This window comes from Lactuca virosa, chromosome 9, assembly GCF_052849685.1.
Source record: "Lactuca virosa cultivar CGN04683 chromosome 9, Lactuca_virosa_CGN04683_v6, whole genome shotgun sequence".
Classification (NCBI taxonomy): domain Eukaryota; kingdom Viridiplantae; phylum Streptophyta; class Magnoliopsida; order Asterales; family Asteraceae; genus Lactuca; species Lactuca virosa.
In genome coordinates, this window is record NC_136434.1 from 235,804,163 (window position 1) to 235,827,694 (window position 23,532).

The 23,532-nt window shown below is 34.1% G+C and overlaps 1 protein-coding gene and 1 long non-coding RNA gene across 2 annotated transcripts; both read left to right on the forward strand.

Moving 5' to 3' along the window:
* The first annotated feature begins 9,637 nt into the window (after window positions 1–9,637).
* LOC145141171 (uncharacterized) lies at window positions 9,638–11,892 on the forward strand. The gene is made up of 2 exons (XR_013722481.1): window positions 9,638–9,956; window positions 11,394–11,892. It is a non-coding gene; the product is annotated as an uncharacterized LOC145141171 (long non-coding RNA).
* Window positions 11,893–19,296: 7,404 nt separating this feature from the next.
* On the forward strand, window positions 19,297–20,604 carry LOC145138269 (germin-like protein 5-1). The gene is made up of 2 exons (XM_079072372.1): window positions 19,297–19,508; window positions 19,864–20,604. The coding sequence occupies exons 1-2, from the start codon at window positions 19,391–19,393 to the stop codon at window positions 20,406–20,408; spliced, it is 663 nt and encodes a 220-aa protein (XP_078928498.1). The 5' UTR covers window positions 19,297–19,390; the 3' UTR covers window positions 20,409–20,604.
* Window positions 20,605–23,532: the final 2,928 nt, after the last annotated feature.

Here is a 23,532-nt window from a genome sequence, read left to right on the forward strand (position 1 = left end):
AGACTGTATTGGTGGCCGAACATGAAAGCAGAAATCGCTACCTTCGTGAGCAAGTGCCTGACTTGCGCCAAGGTGAAGGTCAAATATCAGAAGCCCTCAGGTCTACTCCACCAGCCAGAGATACCTGAATGGAAGTGGGAGAGGATTACTATGGATTTCATCACCAAATTACCCAAATCTCCGAGTGGGTACGACGCCATCTGGGTAATTGTTGACCGACTGACTAAATCCTCCCATTTCCTGCCAATCAAGGAAAACTTCAAAATGGAGAGACTCACGAGAATCTACATCCGAGAGATAATTCGACTGCATGGTGTGCATGTGTCCATTATCTCCGATCGAGATAGCAGGTTCACTTCGAGGTTCTGGCAGTCACTACAGAAGGCTCTTGGAACTAAACTGGATATGAGCACAGCTTACCATCCTCAAACAGATGGGTAGAGTGAGAGAACCATACAAACCTTAGAAGACATGTTGAGAGCATGTGTCATCGATTTCGGTAAGTCATGGGATATCCATTTACCCTTGGTCGAGTTCTCCTACAACAACAGCTACCATACCAGCATCAAGGCTGCGCCTTTCGAAGCCCTCTATGGCCGCAAGTGCAAATCCCCTCTGTGCTGGGCTGAGGTGGGCGACACGCAGCTAGCTAAGGGGCAAGTCCCCGACAGCACTCTCACTGGTCCAGAAATCATTCGAGAAACCACAGAAAAGATCGTCCAAATCCGAGAACGACTGAAAGCCTCTCGAGATAGACAAAAGAGCTACGCAGACATACGACGAAAACCCTTGGAATTCCAGGTTGGAGACCGTGTTCTGTTGAAGGTCTCGCCCTGGAAAGGCATGATACGCTTTGGGAAGCGTGGAAAGCTAAATCCAAGATACATAGGACCATTCGAGATCCTCGCTAGGATCGGTCCTGTAGCCTACAAACTCCGATTACCTCAAGAGCTTAGTAACATTCATCCCGTTTTCCACGTCTCGAACCTGAAGAAGTGCTTATCCGATGAGACTCTTGCTATCCCTCTCGATGAGATTGAAATCAACGAGAATCTGAACTTTATAGAAGAACCAATCGAAATCATGGATCGAGAGATCAAACGAACGAAACAAAGTCGCATCCCGATAGTGAAGGTTCGCTGGAATGCCAAGCGGGGACCTGAATACACTTGGGAGCGCGAAGATCAAATGAAACAGAAGTATCCGCATCTCTTTTCTAATCCATGATTTGTATTCTATATTCAAATTTCGGGATGAAATTCCCTCTAACGGGGGGATGATGTGACAACCCGAAATTTCTAACTTGTACATTTTTCATTTTATCAAAGTTAGCCTTCATTTTACTATCTGCTAACGAAAATTATGAATACTGTACCCTTAGGTGTATAGTGATAAATCCTTTTAGTATAACCAAAGTCTCCTGGAGGGAGAGCGTGAGATTTGTGAATAGATCTATTCGGGACTGACAATCCCACACCTGCACTGCTAGCTACAGTTAGGCGGGCACGCCTGGGGTGAACAAATGTCATTTAGCTTAACGCCTGAAGAACGTTATAAAGGTCTCTCGGTCATATCAAGTATCGTTATACGACTCGCAAATAAGTATAAACTAACTTTGTTTACGGACTCTCTTCTTCATTTGTTTTATTTTAAGTAATAAAACTACTTTTATATATGCCGTTAGTAATCAAGGATTTCTAAACTGGCATCTCTACCTCTAGGACGGATAACATGTTTTCTAAAACGGATGGTTTATTTTCTACAAATAGACACTCTTTCAAGACCGCTTTCCATAAGAAAATACAGGATTTTCTTGAAGAACACTTTTCAAATGGATTCAAAGAGCATTTTCTCACTAAAACCAAATGCTTATCAACTCACCAGCTTTATGCTGATATTCTTTCAAAACTGCTTGTATTCGCAGGGCATCAATAGACAGGTACTCTTGCCGACTTTTGGAGAAGATGGAACATTCTGAAGTCACGTCTTTTACTTTTACTATATGATGTTATGTATAAATCATGTTTTTGAACAATGTAAATATTAATATTATAATGTAATGGTTGTGTTTACTTCGCTTACTATGATACAACTGTTGTGATACTACGCATGACGTCCTCCGCCCCGGAACGATTCCGCCATCACGGTGTCGGGGTGTGACACCGTAAACTCACTCTAGTAGCGTTTTCTGAAGCATCCAAGATATTGTATCCCAAGCTTCGCGTCATTGGTAGTACTTTCGAAAAAGGATTGAGAGATAAAGAGAGAGTTTTGGGTGTGAGAAAACCAGAAAGTGAGCACCTCTATTTATACTGGTTGTGTGTGCGGCGTACTTCATGCACGACGTGCACTCGTTTCGTGGCTCCATCCAGAGTTTGCCAAGTATCACACTTTTGATGGTACACGTCTCCCAAATCTCGACGAATCTGGGTGTCAGGCGTGCGCATCGAGCATGGTGCTAAATCTTTTATAAAAATATATATCTTCCTTATATGAATCTTGTTTCTTATCCTATTTATAGATTTGTGTAGGTCTCTACTAGTACTACAACTTTCCTTAAGATTACGTTGCCAAATTATCTTTTATTTTAAACTCGTATATTATATTTTTCTAAAAATCATATATCCTTCATACGAACTCCGTGTTTGATATTTCTCCTTTCAAAGTCGTTATCTCTCCAAGTACTACGATTTCCCTTTTTGTGACGTTAGTCGAAACTCAGCCGATTTCTTTGTGCCATTTTGACGTTAGTAGCATTATTAACGTGGTTGATTTTATCTTTTATTAAATTATAAGTCCTCCAATCGGAGTCGTATTTTTACAATGTTTATCTCCTTGGGATCATTTTGTTATGTACTTTCAAAATACACTGACAATTATTGAAAGTGATATAACTCTTTGGTCACTCTTTTTTTACCCTACTATTATTATCTAACTGATCATATTTTTCCTTCAATATGAAAAGTTCTATTATCGTCATTGCTTGATGCTAATCTCAAGTGACGATCGGTGACAGGATATTCCTAATTGTCACATAGGTCAAAAACCTTAGCTAAGTTGGTTGTACAAGGGCCAAACCACAACTAAGTGTAGACTCATCACATATGTTTAATTATTGTTAGACTGATGCACAATCGAGCTTGGATTCGGTTGTTGATAGATTAAAACGCTTAGATTCTATATAATTTAAGGAAGATCACAGTTCAGAACGTTTAAGAACTCTCAAAAATTTTAATTAACACTATACTAATATTCGATGAGTATTTAGTTCAAATCCTCATGAAACTCTAACTATCATAAACATAAATCGTGTCCGATGTTATTCTCGGAATGCTAATTACTCAACTATGATATACTACGAATACTTTTGTTAGACCTCACAATAATACTTTGCAAAATACATGCATTTGCGAATATTTATGAATTCAACTTAAGTATTCAATCAGACTACTTTTTTCTGCTGTTAATAGTCCGACTTATGATTCAAACATCCAAGTTTAAAAGAAGGACACCTACACATACCCTTCGTCTCTTGTGACTCTTTTTGAAGGAGAATAAAGTGGACTCAATAAAAACATGAAACATGAAAATTGTTAGGAATCTTGTCTATTTTCCAAAATATCTCGATTCAAATGAATCAGAACTTCAGAACTCAAGATAAGGTCAAAACATCGAGTAGAGGTCGATTTTTACTGAAACATTTCTTCATGAATTTGTATAGTTTGTCCTGATACTTGGTAATTCCCTTTCACTTATTTTACATGTAAATTCTGCCTTGGTAGTAATGTGAACTTACTACACATAATACTCATAGTAGAGTCATTCTTGGGCGAGCCCAAATCAATTTTGTAACGTCCCAAAAATACCAAGTAAAACTTTTATTTTTAAATAAGTTAAAACCATTCCTTTATTGTTCCAAAACACGATCAGAGTCAAGTATTCACAAAACATCAAAGTAATTTGTAAACAATCAATGCGAAATAAATATTCGGAGGATGCAGTGCGATTAATTCAGGCCCTTCCTTTTGAAATCTGAAGTGCCTGAAACATTTTACACATAAACCGTAAGCACGAAGCTTAGTGAGTTCCCTAAAATAACACATACCATACATACATTTTCATGGGCTGCCCCCATAGTCTTTCATTGGAATGTCATAGTCTACCCCAAGAGTCTTACAATCAAGTGTCATGGGCTACCCCTATGGTATTTCCTTGAAATTCCATGGGCTACCGCTATGGTATTACAGTCAAGTTCCATGGGCTACCCCTATGGTCTTTTCTTGAAAAGTCATGGGTTACCCCCGTGGTCTTATAGTCCAGTGTTATAGGCTACCCCATGGTCTTTCATGCAGTTCCCATGGGCTTCCCCCATGGTCTTTCATACAATAGTCATGGGCTACCCTCGTGGCCTTCCATTCAAGTATCACAAAGACTACTAACATCATACATAATATAGTGAGAAGACTCACCTCAATCAGGTATCAACGAGAAAACACAATCTAGAGCTACTGACCCCCGAACTCCTTACACTATCAATTCACCAAAACATCCTTACGTCAAAAACCAAGGTAAAAACTTCAACCCGACAAGTCCATAGATTAAGACTAACTCTTCTAAGGGAAAAAGACCATTTTAACGATCCTGAGACCTACCCTAATAGTTGACTAAAAGTTAACGGGTTAGAAAGTCAAGGTCAACTTTCATTGACCTATGGGCTACTTACTCCATCTCTACACATGGCATAGAGCCTTACTTCAGAATACGGGGTCTAACTAGGCTACTCGTTATGTAACCGTAAGTACGCCATGCCTACACCTCCAGATCGAAAACTTCATTTTAAGCACTTAATACATTAAGACCTTTCTGTATCGACCCGAAAATTCTTTCGTTAATGTTATTAGCTTTCCGTCACTCAAAAATTAATTGTTGTAAAGATATTTCGATTTTAAGGACATAGAATAAAATAAATTAAATAATATTTAGTGATATATATATATATATATATATATATATATATATATATATATATATATATATATATATATATATATATATATATATATATATATATAGTAACAATTTAGGGTGAAATAAATTAACTAGATGATTATAACTCATGGAAGGATGTAAACCAAGTTGAGGGGTTTAAGTGTCATAAAAAGAAACATGTGTGGTCAACTTTCCTAGGGTTAGGGTTGAAAGGTGCTAAAAATCAAAATTTGATGGGTTGAGAAGTGAAAATCGGATATAACCCCCCATGGGATTGAATCGATTTTGTTCCCGTATTCGTTTCCTTGTATTGTGAGAAATAAGAAACGAACTCAAGCCCGTCCCCCTGCCTCGTTACTTGCTGGACGTCGACAGTAAAAAAAATCAGTTCTCAAAACATCCCCTAGAGTCCGTGATATGTAGATAATTATGTTGTTGTTTGGACAAACCAAGATTGTCAAAAGTCTAGCGTGAAAATCCTCACAACTCTTGGTAGTATTGTTTGTATTTTTGGTCTTCAAAACCATGACTTGGAGGCTGAAACAACAAACTTGAAAACCACAAAATATGTGTCTAAAGTTCCCTAAAAGTTCATCCCTATATGTTTCTTGGTTTGAATTAAAAGGAGTCTTTATTGGTGTATGTGGATTTTTGGTGTTGATGCATTAGGGCATCTTACTTTCAGTCACCTTTTAGTCAATTCTTGGTCTTTTCATAATACACTTAATTTTTTTCTTAATACCTTCATTCAAGCTTTTGGTGTGTTAATTCGTGTGTCTTTAATCTTTTGTCCAAGTCATAAATCATATGGTGATTTTTGGCAATTATTGGAAATCTGCACAACAACTTTTCCCTATTTTGCAAGGGCTGTAGCTGCTACTCTGAGCAGAATTGGCCGATGCGCCTATCTTGATAAAACGTAGGAAATCCAGTCTAGTTTTCAAAAAGTCCGGATTCAGCTCAATCGGAGTTACAAATTCTGTTTTATGACCAAAAAACTAAACAGTTGTCAAGCTGAGAAACTTAAAAAAAAAATATGTAACCCATTAAGAAATTAAAGGTGTTAATGAAACTTAGACCCCATTTTGATGATTGTTTGGTTTTTGTGATTATTAGGTGAAACCTTGACAACTTTAAGAAGGGTCAAGACTTGAATTAAAAAGGAGAACTCGCTTCAAACATAACGTGAGTCGACAATTTTTGTTGACTTTAGTGCATAACCGAAAACCACATCTCATAGGTGGATTGTTGATGCAAATTAGGATTCATACTAGATTTTTATAAATGCTTGTGATAATTATTGAAAATATGTTGTTTTCATCTTATGTATGGTTATTCCTTGGTATCGGTTGATATGGTGATATTCATGTTATGTGATAGTTGTAAATTGCATACGGATATGATGTTTCATGAATTGGTAGTTATATGATAAAGTATGGTGACAACTTAATGAACTTCATTACATGATAATTGCTCGTTTAAGCTTTATGAGTAACATGATTATTTTGGTGTATGCATGCTTTTGCGGGGTATAACGGTGACATGGGTAGAACCTTGCAAGTCTAATGGGTTGAAAGTGCTTAAGCCATAACGGTGATTAGTTACACGAAGTTTTCTAGATGCTCGTGTGACACATGGTTCGTGTGCAACTCGGTGTATGGGAACTGGAGTGGTGTTGGATTTATGGTGTGGCTGGATCAAACATCATGTGGGAATGAGGAGGTGTATCGGTAGAATTGACTCCATTTTTACCGATCCTGAACGACACCGTAAATTACTTGTACTTTGCAAGTCGGAGTAGCGAAAGTGGAAGTCTTGGGTTGGTGAATTCGGGTGGAAGTCATGAGCCACTTAGAGCACTAAACTGGCTGAGCACACGAGTAGTGAACGGGGTTAAGTTGTTGGGTAGACTGTCCCTAAGAAACCCCAAAGTAGTTAATCGGTTGAATTAAAAATTACATATAATAGACGGTGAATCAAATTATATGTAATAATCGGTTGAGTTAAGTTGAAAACTATATGATTGAAATAAATGATGAAATCATGTTATTTGTTTTTCTTGACTATGTTACTATCACGATTTGCATGGATGACCCTTATGGGAATTGTGTGTTTCTTTTTTGATTGTGTACAACTTGTCGGCTCACGAGGAGGTTGCTGACACTTGTTTCTTTGTTGAATGCCTTTTGATTGGTACAGGTAGCTTAGGAGCATGGCTTGGTGAGGTTGGGTTCCTTTTGGGTAGTTAGTATTAGTAAAGATGGTACTTGAGCACGTTTGGTTTTATTTTTGGAACCTCTTTTTCACAATAATTAAATTATTGAATGTTTGTTTATGAAAATGGTAACGTGTGGTTTTTGCAATGGTTGAAAAAATAATAAATAAAGTCTTTCGTTGCATTTTAAGGATTGTTAAAGTTTTTTTAAAAAAATGGAGTAAAAATCACGACGTTACAAGTTGGTATCAGACCCATGCTGGGAGTGAACTGAATACAACTGCCGATGTTCAGACTCACAACTTAGTTGGCTCAATTAGGACCTTTAGGTACTTAGGGGGGGGGGAGGGTGTGTGTTGAGTGTTGTAGGATTCTTACTTAGAAACTTTCCCTTCCTAATATTTGTATATGTATCTAAAAATAAAAAGAAGATGATGAAACTCTCTATAAACTAGGATAATGTCGAACGCTGAGGAGAATCTGAATACTGGAGGACCGGGCGGCAGCCAGAACAACCGCACTCCAGGGACACCTCCATTCATGTTTCAGACCCCACCCATTAACCGCCAGCCACGAGCCCAACCGTCGCGGAGCGCACGCAGCACAGCAAGTGCCGCCATCATTGCTGATCTTCAGGAGCAGCTCCATGAGTGGGATAGGACTTTGGAGCAGATGCGGCAGGCGATGCATGCCGCCGGACTATTGCCACTTGGGGGAGTGAACGAGGGTGGAGATCAGTCGTTTGATGATGAGGCACATAGTCGTTCCGTGCCAAGGCAAGAGGTCGTTGGAGCTATCAGACGCCGAGGGAGTTCATTCAAAACCTTCATGGACTGTAAGCCGCCTACCTTTGAAGGAGACGAGAGTGTTGTGGCGTGCCTTCGTTGCATTAGGAAGATGGATCAAACCTTCCGATCTGGTGAATTTACTAAGGACCAGAAGGTGAATTATGCGGTGCGAACGTTTGACAAGGAAGCACTCGAGTGGTGGGATACTATTGACGCACGACTCACCGAGGCTACTCGGAGGGCTATGACTTGGGAAATTCTTAGTAAGAAGGTGAAAGATCGTTTCTGCAGTGAGAGTAGCATACAACAAGACCAACGAGAGTTTTTTGAATCTTCAGAAAGGAAGCATGACTATTGCTAAGTATAACACCACCTTCATTGAGAAGTCACAATTCGCTGCTGATTACTGCCCAACCGAGGAGAAGTTGATTCATCACTGTGTGGAGGGGTTGTCATTTGAGTACCACGCAGTTGTGAGGTTGAAGACCACTTTATGTAAGGCCATGGATGAAGCCCGCAAGATAGAGAATGATATAGCCATTCGGGATCGTAACACAGCGAGGTCCGGGGAAAAACGCAAGGAGGGTTGATATGATTCCTCAAGGAAGGAAAGTCGTCATTAGAAAAAGGGCGACAAGCTAGAGTACTGTAAGAAATGTCACTCCTCACACGGAGGTCCGTGCAACAGTAGTACCGTGAGCTGTAGACGTCGCGGTAAAATGGGACATCGTCATGAGGATTGTAAGAGTACTGAGTTGATGTGCTATAACTGCAGACAGATGCGTCATATAAGTGCCCATTGTCCCAATCCCAATGTTCAAATGGGTACTGTTGAGAAGAAAAATGAAGCGCCAAAGGTGAAAGCTCGTGCTTTCAATATGACAACTAATGAGGTAATTTTTAGGAACCCTCTTTGTTAATTCGATAACTGTTTATGTGTTATCTGTGTTTTTATGTTATTTGATGCTAGTGATAGTAAGTACCTGGTGTCATTGCTTTTATGTGCTCATTTGTGGAGTACCTCAGACTCAATTAGTTGCGATATAGATATTGATGTGGCTGTGTTTGATTTAGTCATAATGCGTGAAAAGTTGTTATGTGTGATATCTATTATGGTGAACACACTTTTCCTTTGACATTGATTCGTTTAAGAGGATAACTCAATGAGATAAAATAGGAACAAAATGATACAATAACTTAGAGATTCCGAGGACGGAATCTTTTTAAGAATGGGAGAATTGTAACGACCCGAAAATTATTTCGTTAATGTTATTAGCTTTCCGTCACTCAAAAATTAATTGTTGTAAAGATACGTCAATTTTAAGGACATAGAATAAAATATATTAAATAATATTTAGTGATATATATATATATATATATATATATATATATATATATATATATATATATATATATATATATAGTAACAATTTAGGGTGAAATAAATTAATTAGATGATTATAACTCATGGAAGGATGTAAATCAAGTTGAGGGGTTTAAGTGTCATAAAAAGAAACTTGTGTTGTCAACTTTCCTAGGGTTAGGGTTGAAAGGTGCTAAAAATCGAAATTTGAGGGGTTGAGAAGTGAAAATCGGATATAACCCCCCATGGGATTGAATCGATTTTGTTCCCGTATCCGTTTCCTTGTATTGTGCGAAATAAGAAGCGAAGTCAAGCCCGTCCCCCTGCCTCGTTACTTGCTGGACGTCGACAGAAAAAAAAAGAATCAGTTCTTGGCGAGTTGTTCTGATCGTCGAGCAAGGAGCAGAAAAAAAATCGATCGACCCCATCTAGCTGGGGGTGCGTCGACTAGAAGAAAGAAAGAAGAAGACGAGGGCAGGGACAGGTTGCGAACATCAGCAAGCAAGCCCCAATCGGTCTTGTTGTGGGGTATCAATCACACTAGCAAGGGCTGTGGCTCCGATTTCTTGTTCCAAACTTGTTGAATCGGCCATTCATCTTGGTAACTCTTTGAATCTCCTTCCTATTAAGTTCATACTTCAATTAGATTCAAATTGATTGCTGTGTTGGAGTTTAATCATGCACTCTTTCAGTTCAAATCATGTTTTTGTTCCTACTATTTGATGAATTGATCGAATTCATGCTTGATGAATTTACTATAATCATGGATTGAATTGTTTTTCTTTTGGTGAATTGCCTATTGATTCTTGAATCACCAAAATATGTGTTCCTATGTAAAGAATTCTCTTCACAAAAATCATGTCTTGAAGTCTTCATATGAGCCTCAAAACAGCCCCTAGAGTCCGTGATATGTAGATAATTATGTTGTTGTTTGGACAAACCAAGATTGTCAAAAGTTTAGCGTGAAAGTCCTCACAACTCTTGGTAGTATTGTTTGTATTTTTGGTCTTCAAAACCATGACTTGGAGGCTGAAACAACAAACTTGAAAACCACAAAATATGTGTCTAAAGTTCCCTAAAAGTTCATTCCTATATGTATCTTGGTTTGAACTAAAAGAAGTCTTTATTGGTGTATGTGGATTTTTGGTGTTGATGCATTAGGGCATCTTACTTTCAATCACCTTTTACTCAATTCTTGGTCTTTTAATAAACCAGTTAATTTATGTCTTAATACCTTCATTCAAGCTTTTGGTGTGTTAATTCGTGTGTCTTTAATCTTTTGTCCAAGTCATAAATCATATGGTGATTTTTGGCAATTATGGAAATCTGCACAGCAACTTTTCCCTATTTTGCAAGGGCTATAGCTGCTAATCTGAGCAGAATTGGCCAATGCCCCTCTCTGGATAACATGTAGGAAATCGAGTCTAGTTTTCAGAAAGTCCGGATTCAGCTCAATCGGAGTTACAGATTCTGTTTTATAACCAAAACACTAAACAGTGGTCAAGTTGTGAAACTTGAAAAAATATGTAACCCATTAAGAAATTAAAGGTGTTAATGAAACTTGGACCCCATTTTGATGATTGCTTGGTATGTGTGATTATTAGGTGAAACCTTGACAACTTTAAGAAGGGTCAAGACTTGAATTAAAAAGGAGAACTCGCTTCAAACATAACGTGAGTCGACAATTTTTGTTGACTTTAGTGCATAACCGAAAACCACATCTCATAGGTGGATTGTTGATGCAAATTAGGATTCATACTAGATTTTTATAAATGCTTGTGATAATTATTGAAAATATGTTGTTTTCATCTTATGTATGGTTATTCCTTGGTATCGGTTGATATGGTGATATTCATGTTATGTGATAGTTGTAAATTGCATACGGATATGATGTTTCATGAATTGGTAGTTATATGATAAAGTATGGTGACAACTTAATGAACTTCATTACATGATAATTGCTCGTTTAAGCATTATGAGTAACATGATTATTTTGGTGTATGCATGCTTTTGCGGGGTATAACGGTGACATGGGTAGAACCTTGCAAGTCTAATGGGTTGAAAGTGCTTAAGCCATAACGGTGATTAGTTACACGAAGTTTTCTAGATGCTCGTGTGACACATGGTTCGTGTGCAACTCGGTGTATGGGAACTGGAGTGGTGTTGGATTTATGGTGTGGCTGGATCAAACATCATGTGGGAATGAGGAGGTGTATCGGTAGAATTGACTCCATTTTTACCGATCCTGAACGACACCGTAAATTACTTGTACTTTGCAAGTCGGAGTAGCGAAAGTGGAAGTCTTGGGTTGGTGAATTCGGGTGGAAGTCATGAGCCACTTAGAGCACTAAACTGGCTGAGCACACGAGTAGTGAACGGGGTTAAGTTGTTGGGTAGACTGTCCCTAAGAAACCCCAAAGTAGTTAATCGGTTGAATTAAAAATTACATATAATAAACGGTGAATCAAATTATATGTAATAATCGGTTGAGTTAAGTTGAAAACTATATGATTGAAATAAATTATGATATCATGTTATTTGTTTTTCTTGACTATGTTATTATCATGATTTGCATGGATGACCCTTATGGGAATTGTGTGTTTCTTTTTTGGTTGTGTACAACTTGTCGGCTCACGAGGAGGTTGTTGACACTTGTTTCTTTGTTGAATGCTTTTTGATTGGTACAGGTAGCTTAGGAGCATGACTTGGTGAGGTTGGGTTCCTTTTGGGTAGTTAGTATTAATAAAGATGGCACTTGAGCACGTTTGGTTTTATTTTTGGAACCACTTTTTCGCAATAATTAAACGGTTGAATGTTTGTTTATGAAAATGGTAACGTGTGGTTTTTGGAATGGTTGAAAAAATAATAAATAAAGTCTTCCGTTGCATTTTAAGGATTGCTAAAGTTTTTTTTTTAAAAAAAATGGAGTAAAAATCACGACGTTACACTTTCACTCAAAGCTCAGATCTAATTCCTACTAGCTCTATAATGGATAAAGTTTCTAACTTTATCCATTAGGATGGTCCAAACAACCAAAATCTAGTCTTTAAGTTCCAAAAGGACCAAAAGTGCATTTTTCTTTACTTTATCCATTAAGTCTTCAACCATCAGATCTGAATCAATATGATAATTAGATGGATAAAATTTCCAACTTTATCCATAACGTAGTCATAAACTTTCAAGATCTAAACTTTATGCATTAAAATGACCAAAAAATGGCAAATATGACAAATGACTAGGGGCGTGTTCGGCACAGAGCGTTAGAGAGCTTCTAGCTTCTAGTGTTTGACAAATCGCTCTGTTTTGAACAGAAAGCTTCGTTTGGCACTACAAGCTTTTAGCGTTTAGTTTAAACAAAACGGTCCAAATCCAAATGCTACTTCATGTAGCGTTTAACAAAACGCTACAAGCTACCCGCTACCCTCTACAAGCTACCCGTTACCAACTAGTTTTGCCGAACACGCCCTAGATCTATGAAACCAATGAGCAAGCTAGAAGCTTTTTACTCACAAAGGTCCAGGAATGATGCAATCTTGATGGATTTATTCTTGAATTCTATACACTTTGCCACCACCTTGCTCTTCAAGTTTTAACCTTCCAATTGATAAATAAGCTCATAAATGAAGCTAAGGCTCAAAAACAAGTGAGAGGAGGCTAGGGTTTCTCAAGGAATGATCTTAGGTGATGGAGGCTGGTAATGAGATGCTTTCCCATAAGTTAGAGCACTTAAATAGGGATTAAAACCGAAGATTTAAGGTTTTAGTCTGCCTATATTAGGCCCTACATAATCAAAAGTTACATGCTGCATAATTCATTAAACCCCTGTTACGCCCTGCATAACTTTTAGTTACGTTGTGTGTAATCCAAAATCCCTAATTCCCACTTCATTTTTAAACAGCCATAACTTCTTCGTTTGAACTCCGTTTTTGGCGTTCTTTATTTTCAACGAAATGTATTGTAGAGACCCATATTTCCATATAATTATTTTTAACTTAAAACTTACCAAAATAAAATTCTTAATTCATGAAAGAAGTTTGAAACATCATTTTCCCCATTTTACCAGGTGACTCCAAAATACAAATCAAGAGCTTGGATCAAATAACCAATATTATCCACATCTAATAGAGTCTAAACACCATTCCCTTGTAGTCTAAGGCCTTTAATTGATCCTTTTATTATCAATAACCCAAATTAAGAAAGTTCTCGAAATAGAATGTTACAACTCTCCCCCACCTAAACTGGATTTTCTCTTCGAAATCCGCCTTGGTTAGGATCATGGAAACAATGCCAATGTATTCCTAAGCAAGACATGTTATAAGGAAAACTCGTAAGACCACCTAGAAACCCACAACTTCCAAAAAACAACCCAATAACTTGAAAATGCTCAACCGCAACAATTTTCTTTCTTTCCCTAATTGTATGACCTAACTTCCAAAGAAAACCACTCAAATTGGGAACTCTCTCAGAACTACAACCACAAACCAACTCGAACAATATACTCCCTGAAACCGGTAACCCATCATTCTAAACTTCAGAAACCTTACCCTAAGACTAAAGATCATCCAATCGTTGAAACCCACCACTACTCCCTGACTAGGAACACTATTAAACCATGTAGAAAGAATACGTAAACATCCTAGTCGTGAATTTCACTAAATCTCAAATCCTGAAATTCTGCACGAAAACCTTAAATACACACTTAACTTCCTGACAAGACATCACCAACCCGCTGCTTCCTCGAGTATAATGATGGTCAATCCAAGAAATCTCACGTTGCATCCAAATTCCTCATTAGCTCAGGTGTATGCCAACCTGAAAAAACACTCGAGATATTTACAACGAAATCATTGGTTGGTTGCCACATTTGAATTAGAAAAAAAAATCTTTTTAAACCCACAACCGAGTTGCTCTACTCAACCCTATTGGCATTTTCTTTCTTTTTTGTTTTATTTATTTGTTATAACTCATTTGGACTATAAACATTATATTGTAAGTAATTTAACTTTATTTTTATTAACAAAATACAGTAAAATATATAAAATAATTTTTTCTACAAATAAAGACCAATATTGATATATTTGAAGAATTTAATTTGTTGTTTTTATTGCCTACGTAATTTTAAAAAGAGTTAAAAAATTTGGGTTATAAATTGAAGAAAAAAAGTAATATTTATTTTGTATAACATAATAAAAATTAATTTTAAATAATATAAATGTTGGATTTTGGTTGGGTTGCTAATGAGTGTAAAAATATAGTTTAGGTGGATTGTGTAGGTTGAAGAGAGAAACATTAGTTTTTTAATTGATAGTTAGATTGGTTTTGGTTGTGAATGAGAGTAGTCTTAAGCTCTCCAATTTAGAACGGTCTTTGAATTATTAGTGAATAGCTCGGTCCAAAAAATCAAGACCGTATAAATCAAAAAAATACATAATTTTATTGTAAAATATTATATAAAAAATGCATATCATCGTATATGAATAGCAAAAACTAAACTCTCTATATTCATAAATTACCCATCAGATAGGTAGTGTTTGTTTTTTGTCTGCAGATCTGCGTGACCTCTTTTGTCTGCACCGCGCAGACCACGCGCAGACATTAACATTCGCAGACTTTTTGTTTCTTTTGAAGACTGCAGACCTAAAATTGTATGTGCGCCCTCTTCTTGTCGCAGATGTGGATCAGAGTCTTCTAACATCTTTAGACATCTTCTAGCCTAAAAAAAACATATATATCTTTATTTTTTTTAAGTTTTTTTTTTAATTTATATTTTTTCCAACTTTATTAATGATAAACAATTTGAAAAAAAAAATTACAAAACCTAAAAAAAAACATTCGACGATACAAACATGATATTTTTGACAAATTTATAAATAAAGATTTATTACAATAATAGTCGTTGAAGTTGTTTATATAAATATGAAAAAAATCATAATATATTCTTATATTTTTTTTGCCAAATTTTGTAAAACATTATTTAATACAGTATCGTCAATTTCTTGAAAAAATATTTATGGTACATTTTAATGGATTTAATTGAAAAAATCGAAGTTTATTTCCATCCATTTATGTATCAAATTCTTTGATCACCAATTATAATGTTTAGTTATAACTTTGCAACCAAAGTTGATCTAGATTCGTTAATTATTTATAACAAAGTCATAAAAATATTAAAAAATCACTTTGAAGTTTAAAAAAATCAGTTTATTTAGATTTCAGTTTATTTTAGTAGCCCGCAGATGTTAAAAAAAAACAAACAGTCTTCTTTTTTAAGACTGCAGACGTTTGGTCCACCTCTTCTGCTGCAGAGGTCTATAGATGTGGTCCGCAGACCGTAGACATTTTGCCTTAGAAAAAACAAACAACAGCAGTCGTTAAAAAATTCTTTGATCACTAATTATAATGTTTAGTTATAACTTTGCAACCAAAGTTGTTGGTTTTATCAAATATATATGTTAATTCATACCATTTTTATTTTTATTTTTTATACAATAATACATAAAAGTTGATCTAGATTCGTTAATTATTTATAACAAAGTCATAAAAATATTAAAAAATCACTTTGAAGTTTAAAAAATCAGTTTATTTAGATTTCAGTTTATTTTAGTAGCCCGCAGATATTAAAAAAAACAAACAGTCTTCTTTTTTAATACTGCAGACGTTTGGTCCACCTCTTCTACTGCAGAGGTCTACAGATGTGGTCCGCAGACTGCATACATTTTGCCTTAGAAAAAACAAACAACAGCAGTCGTTAAAAAATAAATCTTGTCAAGGACTATAAATTGTAAAAAAAAAAGGCAATTAATAAAATCAAGTCTCCAAAAGAATATAATTATATAGAGGTTAAAAACACCATTTCAAACGGTCACAAGGTTAACTGTTGAAAATTATACGAACAAGGTATAGAAAGAAATGGTAAAATCCTAAAGTAATTTCCAGGAGTAAAAGGCACGATATTAAAGGTAGGTTAAATATACACATTGGCTTCAGTTTACAAACGTATAATAAAAGGCTATAGAATGATTGCTTTTGCGCTTGGTCAGATTACGTACGGTATAGTCTGATTGGAAGTTTGGAACAATATATACATTGTCCTTATATATATATATATATATATATATATATATATATATATATATATATATATATATATATATATATATATATATATATATATATATATATATATATATATATATATATATATGAGGGTTCAATTGAGAAAAAAAAAGGTTGAGAATGGGGGAATCATTCTCAGCCACACATTTATTTTGCCGCAAAATACTTAGGCGTATCGTCGGAAATGGATAACGGATAAACATGTGTTTTCCAACCAAACATGTTTCCTTAAACTATGCTAATCATTACCTTAATATACACAAAAACATATTTTTTTTCGTTTTTTTTTATTTTTAGAAAGCCATTATTATCGAAAAATTATTTTAAATATATCAAAATTCATAATTTTTTATTCTCTATAAATAGACATCCATATTGATATACTTTTAAGATAAAATAAAAAATTGATTTTTTTTAGAGTTTCAGCTCTCGTTATTCATAAGTGAATAAAAAATCTATCAGATTTTTATTACGGTATATTCGTTATTCACTTATGAATAAAACGTATGCGTAACTTTTTTTATAGTTTAAGTACCGTTCATATATGAATATGACACGCAATAAAGTTTTCTTACTTAAAATATATTTTTTACATCATCTTTCATCATATATTATATTTATATATATAAATAAAACGTTTATTAGTTGTCGTCATATTTTATATTCATATATGAATAAAACATTTATCAGATTTTTGTTACAGTTAATTTGTTATTCATATATGAATAAGTAGTATAAATGATACTTAAACTGTAAAAAAAATTAATTATAGATTTTTACTCATAAATGAATAACGAATGTACTGTAGTAAAAATCTGATGCATTTTTATTCACTTATGAATAACGATAGCTGAAAATATAAAAAAAAATTATTTTATCTTAAAAGTATATCAATATGGATGTCTATTTGTAGTATTTAAAAAATCATAAATTTTGGTATATTTAAAATCATTTTTCGATATAAATAGCTTCTTAAAAATTAAAAAAAAAAAAAAAAAAACTATGTTTTGTATATATTAAGGTAATGATTAGCATAGTTTAAGGAAACATGTTTTGTTGGAAACACATGTGTATTCCTTATCAATTTCCGCTGGTACAACAAAGGCTTTTGCGGTAAAAACAAACAGTGTGAATCTACACTGATCGAGGTTTTTTTTTTTTTTTTTTTTTTTTTTGTGAACCTTCTCAGATTCACAGTGTACATAATAGTAATTCAGATTCACAAAGTGAATCTGAGCTCTTCGAGATTTTTCATATTGTGAATGTTAAAAATTAAAATATTTACAGTTTAGATTCACAGTGTGAATCTACACTGTTCGAGGTTTTTTTTTAATCGGTGTTGATGTTTATTAATAAAGTACAAAAAATTAATATTTTTGGTATAATTAGTTTTTTTTTGATAAAAATAAACTTAAATATTGAAAAAACTAAGAAAATTAAGTGAGTTTTTTTCGAAAAAAAAAGTTCGTTTTTTTATATATCATCATGGATCTCTATGGAAAGAGGACGAAAAATCGTGAACAACAGTATATTGGGTTTTTTTTTCGATAAAAAATTTGGCATAAAAAAAATTTTAAATGAAAAAAAAGAAAGTGAGTTTTGTTATAATCCGGTACATGTGCGTCTATTATAAAAGTTTACAACCCTTCATTTTACCGTTGATCGTTTTATATTCCGACGCTTTGGATTGGTTCCTTGGTTCCTTGATTAATAATGATTCTCTATTGAACTTTTTCATATATATATATATATATATATATATATATATATATATATATATATATATATATATATATATATATATATATATATATATATATATATTCTTCCCAAAAGAGCTATAAAAATAGTGAATGGAATTTGAACCATATATAAAAGGAAACCACAACGGGAACATCAAACAATTGTTAATTGTCTGTTGTGTATTTACATATTCTAGTTTAGCTACCCCCTTTATTTCCTATTAGACTTTTCCTATTAGACTTGTAATAAAAGTGTTTCTGATGGAGAGTGTTTGTCAACCCTTTCAAAGGTGTGTCCACTTGGTGTTGTATTTAATTATATTATAAGTTTTTAACAAATAATTATCGGTATTAACGATTTCCTGCATCATCTATCAGTGGTATATAATTCTTAGCAGCATGGAACATGCATGATAGGTTATAGGTTCTTAATGGAATATGAATGTATACATCTTCTTCTTCGAATAAAAAGAATACATCATATAAATTAAGATTTATTTTAATAATATTGTTTTGATTATTTGAAAACCAACGTATTATTTGATCAACAACAATAAAGAGAGATAATTATTTCTTTTATGTTTACTTGGTTTGGGACTGAGAACATATAAGCTGTTACGATTAAAATAATATTTTAAAAGACTGATAACTAAGTTCACTAAAAAAACAATAACACCGAAAAAACATAACTGATAATTTCACGGTATGTTTTTTGTATGTTAATAAATATCAATCATTCGTATATATTTTCTCTTACTCATCTTATTATCTTATTAAATATGTCATTCATTTGTTATCGTTTACCATGGATCATATTTAATTTCTCTTGTATGAATTGAGATCCTATTTCATATTCAAACCCAGATAACAAAAACAGCAAGCATCTAAACATTCTTGTTGACGAAAATTTGAAGACCAATTCAAAACCTGAACTTCCCAAACATAAAATTAATGAAGTATTTAGTATAAAACACAATTAGAGATTATATTCTAAGGAACTGAAAAGGACCCGCTACCGCTCTCAAACTGCAAAATGTCTCCTCGCTCAACCCACTATAAATACCACCATTAATCATCCATCTCAAAACCACCTTCCTTTCCTTAACAATCACCTTATCACCTTCCGATACAAAGTGATAAAGGTTATATTGTTTATTCATAGCAATCAGGACTTGCCATGGCTACTAGTGCTTATGTGTTGATGATTAGCATGATGATGCCCATCTTTTTGGCTTCGTTTGTCTCTGCAGACCCTGACTTGCTTCAAGATGTCTGTGTTGCAGATCTTGCCTCAGGTACTTCGTTTCTAGTTATTCTAAGTGATTTGAGTTTCCATGCGTATGTCAATAAACAGCTTTACATTCATTCTGCAATAAACCTCCAAGTTTGAGCTGTGACTCATCAAGTTCTTGGCCAAATAGGTGATGCGTAGGAAAAAAAAGAGGGTTAAGCTTTCGAAAATCTATAGTAATTTACCTATCTTTTCGTGGTTGTAGAGGCCTTATGTAATAATCGAACTGGTTCTTATCATATCTATTACTTCATGGTAAACCGGATAGGATTATGCCATTGAAAAGTTTGCATATTTGTATAATGTGTTTTGTCATTTGATGAGAAGTTAACTATTGATGACTTATTGTACAAAAACAGATATAAAATTGAACGGATTTCCCTGCAAAAGCAACATTACTGCAGACGATTTTTTCTTTGCGGGGCTAGTGAAGGCAGCTCTCACTAAAAACACATTCGGTGCAACTGTTACACCTGCTTTTGTCCAACAAGTCCCTGGGCTTAACACTCTAGGCGTGGCCATGGCTCGGATTGACTACGCACCAGGTGGCCTGAACCCACCACACACCCACCCAAGAGCCACCGAGATAGTGTTTGTGTTGACCGGAGAACTGGATGTGGGTTTCATAACTACAGCAAACAAACTATTCACCAAGACAATCAAGATGGGTGAAGTGTTTACGTTCCCTAGAGGCTTAATTCACTTCCAGATTAACAATGGAAAGGTTCCTGCAGCGGTGATTGCAGGTTTCAACAGCCAGCTGCCGGGTACCCAAAGGGCGGCAGACACTTTGTTCGGGTCATCTCCTCCGGTGGAAGATGTTGTGTTGACTAAGGCATTCCAAATTGGAACCAAAGAGGTGCAGAAAATCAAGTCCAGGTTTGCTCCTATGAACATGAAGTAAAATAACAAGTACCCACGTGTTTGATTCATATGGGCTTGGATGGTTTTCTTTTTGTTCTTCAATAAAAGACTATGGAGGAAACAGGTGTCCTACGGCTCCCAGATTTCTGATTTTGTCAATAAAACAGTCATTTTCTTGGTTCTATTTTCCCTATATATAGACTTCATGTACAATGATTCATAAACGATTTTTGCTATCTCTTTAATATTTATATATTAGTTGGCAAATATATTAAATGCTTTCAGAAATGACTGAATTATGATGATAATAATAAATTAATTAATTAAAAATTAAAAAAAAATCCAATTTACTTTTATTACAAGGGAGCACGGTTCTAGGGGGGTATTCCGTTTAGAGTGGTCGGCATAGCCTTATTGAGATAGGTGAAAATTTTCGTGGGGATAGATTCCGTCAGGATTTATTTTCGAAAAAAATAAAGTTTTATTAATTACTTTTGTGGACGACAAGTCGTCATGATAGGCCCTCTATACCAACAACAAGTTGTTGGTAAAAGGTTTTGACAGTTTTTTAGAGAGAGCTATAGCGACGACATGTCGTCGCTATAATCATTGTATTTTTTTTACAGATTCTATAAATTTACCATTTCTGTTTTTTGACAAATCCAAGCATTTGCAACATCTATCCATAATAATGTGAAATTCAATTCTAGTATTACATACCAAAATGAGCCACCATAGACAAGCAATGTTCAAAATAACACAAAAAATCAATCATCATCATCATAATATTATTCTTCTTCCGTCCCCTCGGTCTCGTCGGTTTGTTGAGAGGTATTTTGTTGTGTGTCGGGATTGAATAGAAAGTTAAGCATTGGTGGTTGTTGGAAGTTAGAAATACATGTCACCAACAAGTCATTATGCATTGGGTTAATGCATCAAATTGAAAATCCTTCGTATTTTGGGATTGAGATGGGGAATATTTGAAAGGTCATTGATTTGAAATTAGACCTACGTTGATGGTTGGTTTCCTTCCCACTCCATGAGTATGCCCGCATCTCTTCCAGAGGGCACCATCAAGATATTCTATTTCATTTACATATCCATCCTCCCCGGCCTCTGTTTGCATTTTCTCATACTCTTGTTGAATCTTCTCCTAAAATTAAAAAAAAAAAAACAATAAACATAAAATAATTAAAACAAAAAAATAAATTTAAACACAATAATAATAATAATAATAATAATAATATATTTATAAAGAAAAAGTATACTTGAAAATAATAACATATTTAAACAACATATTAATTTTGTTTATCATTTACCTAATATTCTTGTGCTAGATTTGTACTCCATCCATAGCCCTTCATAAAAGCCCCATCAAGACCTAGAATCTATCTTCTCCTTGCCATCAAAACATGTTTGCAAGCTCCCAAAAACACATATATTATCTTAATTTTTTTTTTCCTATTGACATATTAGGTTCACCTTTAAGAATAGTTTTTTTTTAACTCCAAAACATAGGCTTTAAAACTGTTTACTACTATTTGTAATCAATATATATTATGTTAAAAATTGGATTCTTTTGAAGCTCTTCTCTTAAAGCAGTCATATGAATCCTAGGCCTTCCCTTAATTTGTTGTATGATTTTTTTGCAAAAAAACCTTGAGTGCAACTTTTAATTTTCCCTATTGGAAGACATTTATGGTCGCCAATGAAGGATTTTACCATCCAATCATTTTATTTTTTTATTCTAGGCACATAAAGACCCAAGGAAATGTTTCTCGCTCTAAGTTACATTTAGTTTCCAAAACATTAATTATTAAAGTTTAGGATTCATGTTGCATAACAAATATATGGTTCAATATCATTTATCTTATTCATTTGAATCTAAATAGGTAGATATCGATTATAAATTATATACTACTATATAATTCTTTGATTTATGGGATCGCTAATAACAAAATTTAATTAGACATGTTTGATCTCATCTATGCCTCAAAAATATCTTGCTTATGTACCTTTTATCACAAAAGATTTACGATCAAATCATCTAATTTAAAAAACTTGTGTAATCGGCATATAACTTGGTTATAGAAATCACAAACTCACCCCGACCATCAAAAGATAACACTAAGCAGTTAGGTGATCTTTATCTCACTAGTACATACAAGAAACGTACGAGAGTTTTTCAAAATGGATTGCATATATTTGAGTTTTATAAGGGGTATTTGATATTTTTATAATCTAGTTTAAAAAACAAATTATATCATGGTTATTGCATTCATCCAATAATTCATGGTATATCTTTTTAAAATTTTATATTATGTAAAATCACATTTTAATAATGTTCTTTTATAAAATCCGATTTTATATAATTGATGTGGTCATATTTTAATAACTAGTATTAAGTTTTACTATTGGAGCACTTTAAAACATTTGTAAACCTTTTAATAAAACTTCATTTTATAAAATAAGGTTTGGAGTTTGATGTCTTTATAAATCTCAATTTTAAATTTATATATAATTTTAATCCTGAAATTTTACTGATTACTAGTTTTAAAAATAAATCTTGTTTTATTTTAAAACTATTTTTACCATATTGAGGCAAATTTCATTAAAACCAAACTCCTTTATAATGTTTGTTTATGTTCAAATATTATTTTTCACTTGAAACCTAATTTATCAACCATAACCCAATATTAACATAAATATAAAACAACACAGGTAAGCAAAAAATCATATGTACATAAACCAACAAAGTCTAGTGACATTTTTGTGAGCCATCACAAAAATGCCAAGTCCATTCCTAAACGGGCATAAGGTACCAAAAACTTCTAGTGATGTTGTTGAAGTTCCCACTTGAGAAAATATCTAATGCTTGTAAAGTAGTTGAAAACTTCTTGAAGGTGTATTTTCAACAACATGCAACACTTCAGAAATGGTTGCCTTAGGACTTTTACCTCAAGGAACCTGATGCAACACTTTTCCAACAGCAACACTTTTCGCAACACTTTCTAGAAAAGTTTATGTTTACACCTGCTATTAAAAAATAACAAAAACAACCCTTTTTTATCTTCAAAATTAGCCCAATCTTCATTTTTTGTTACATTTTTGTACAAAATAAATTATTTCTAAAGCTAATCTATTTCTTACAAAAATAAACTAAA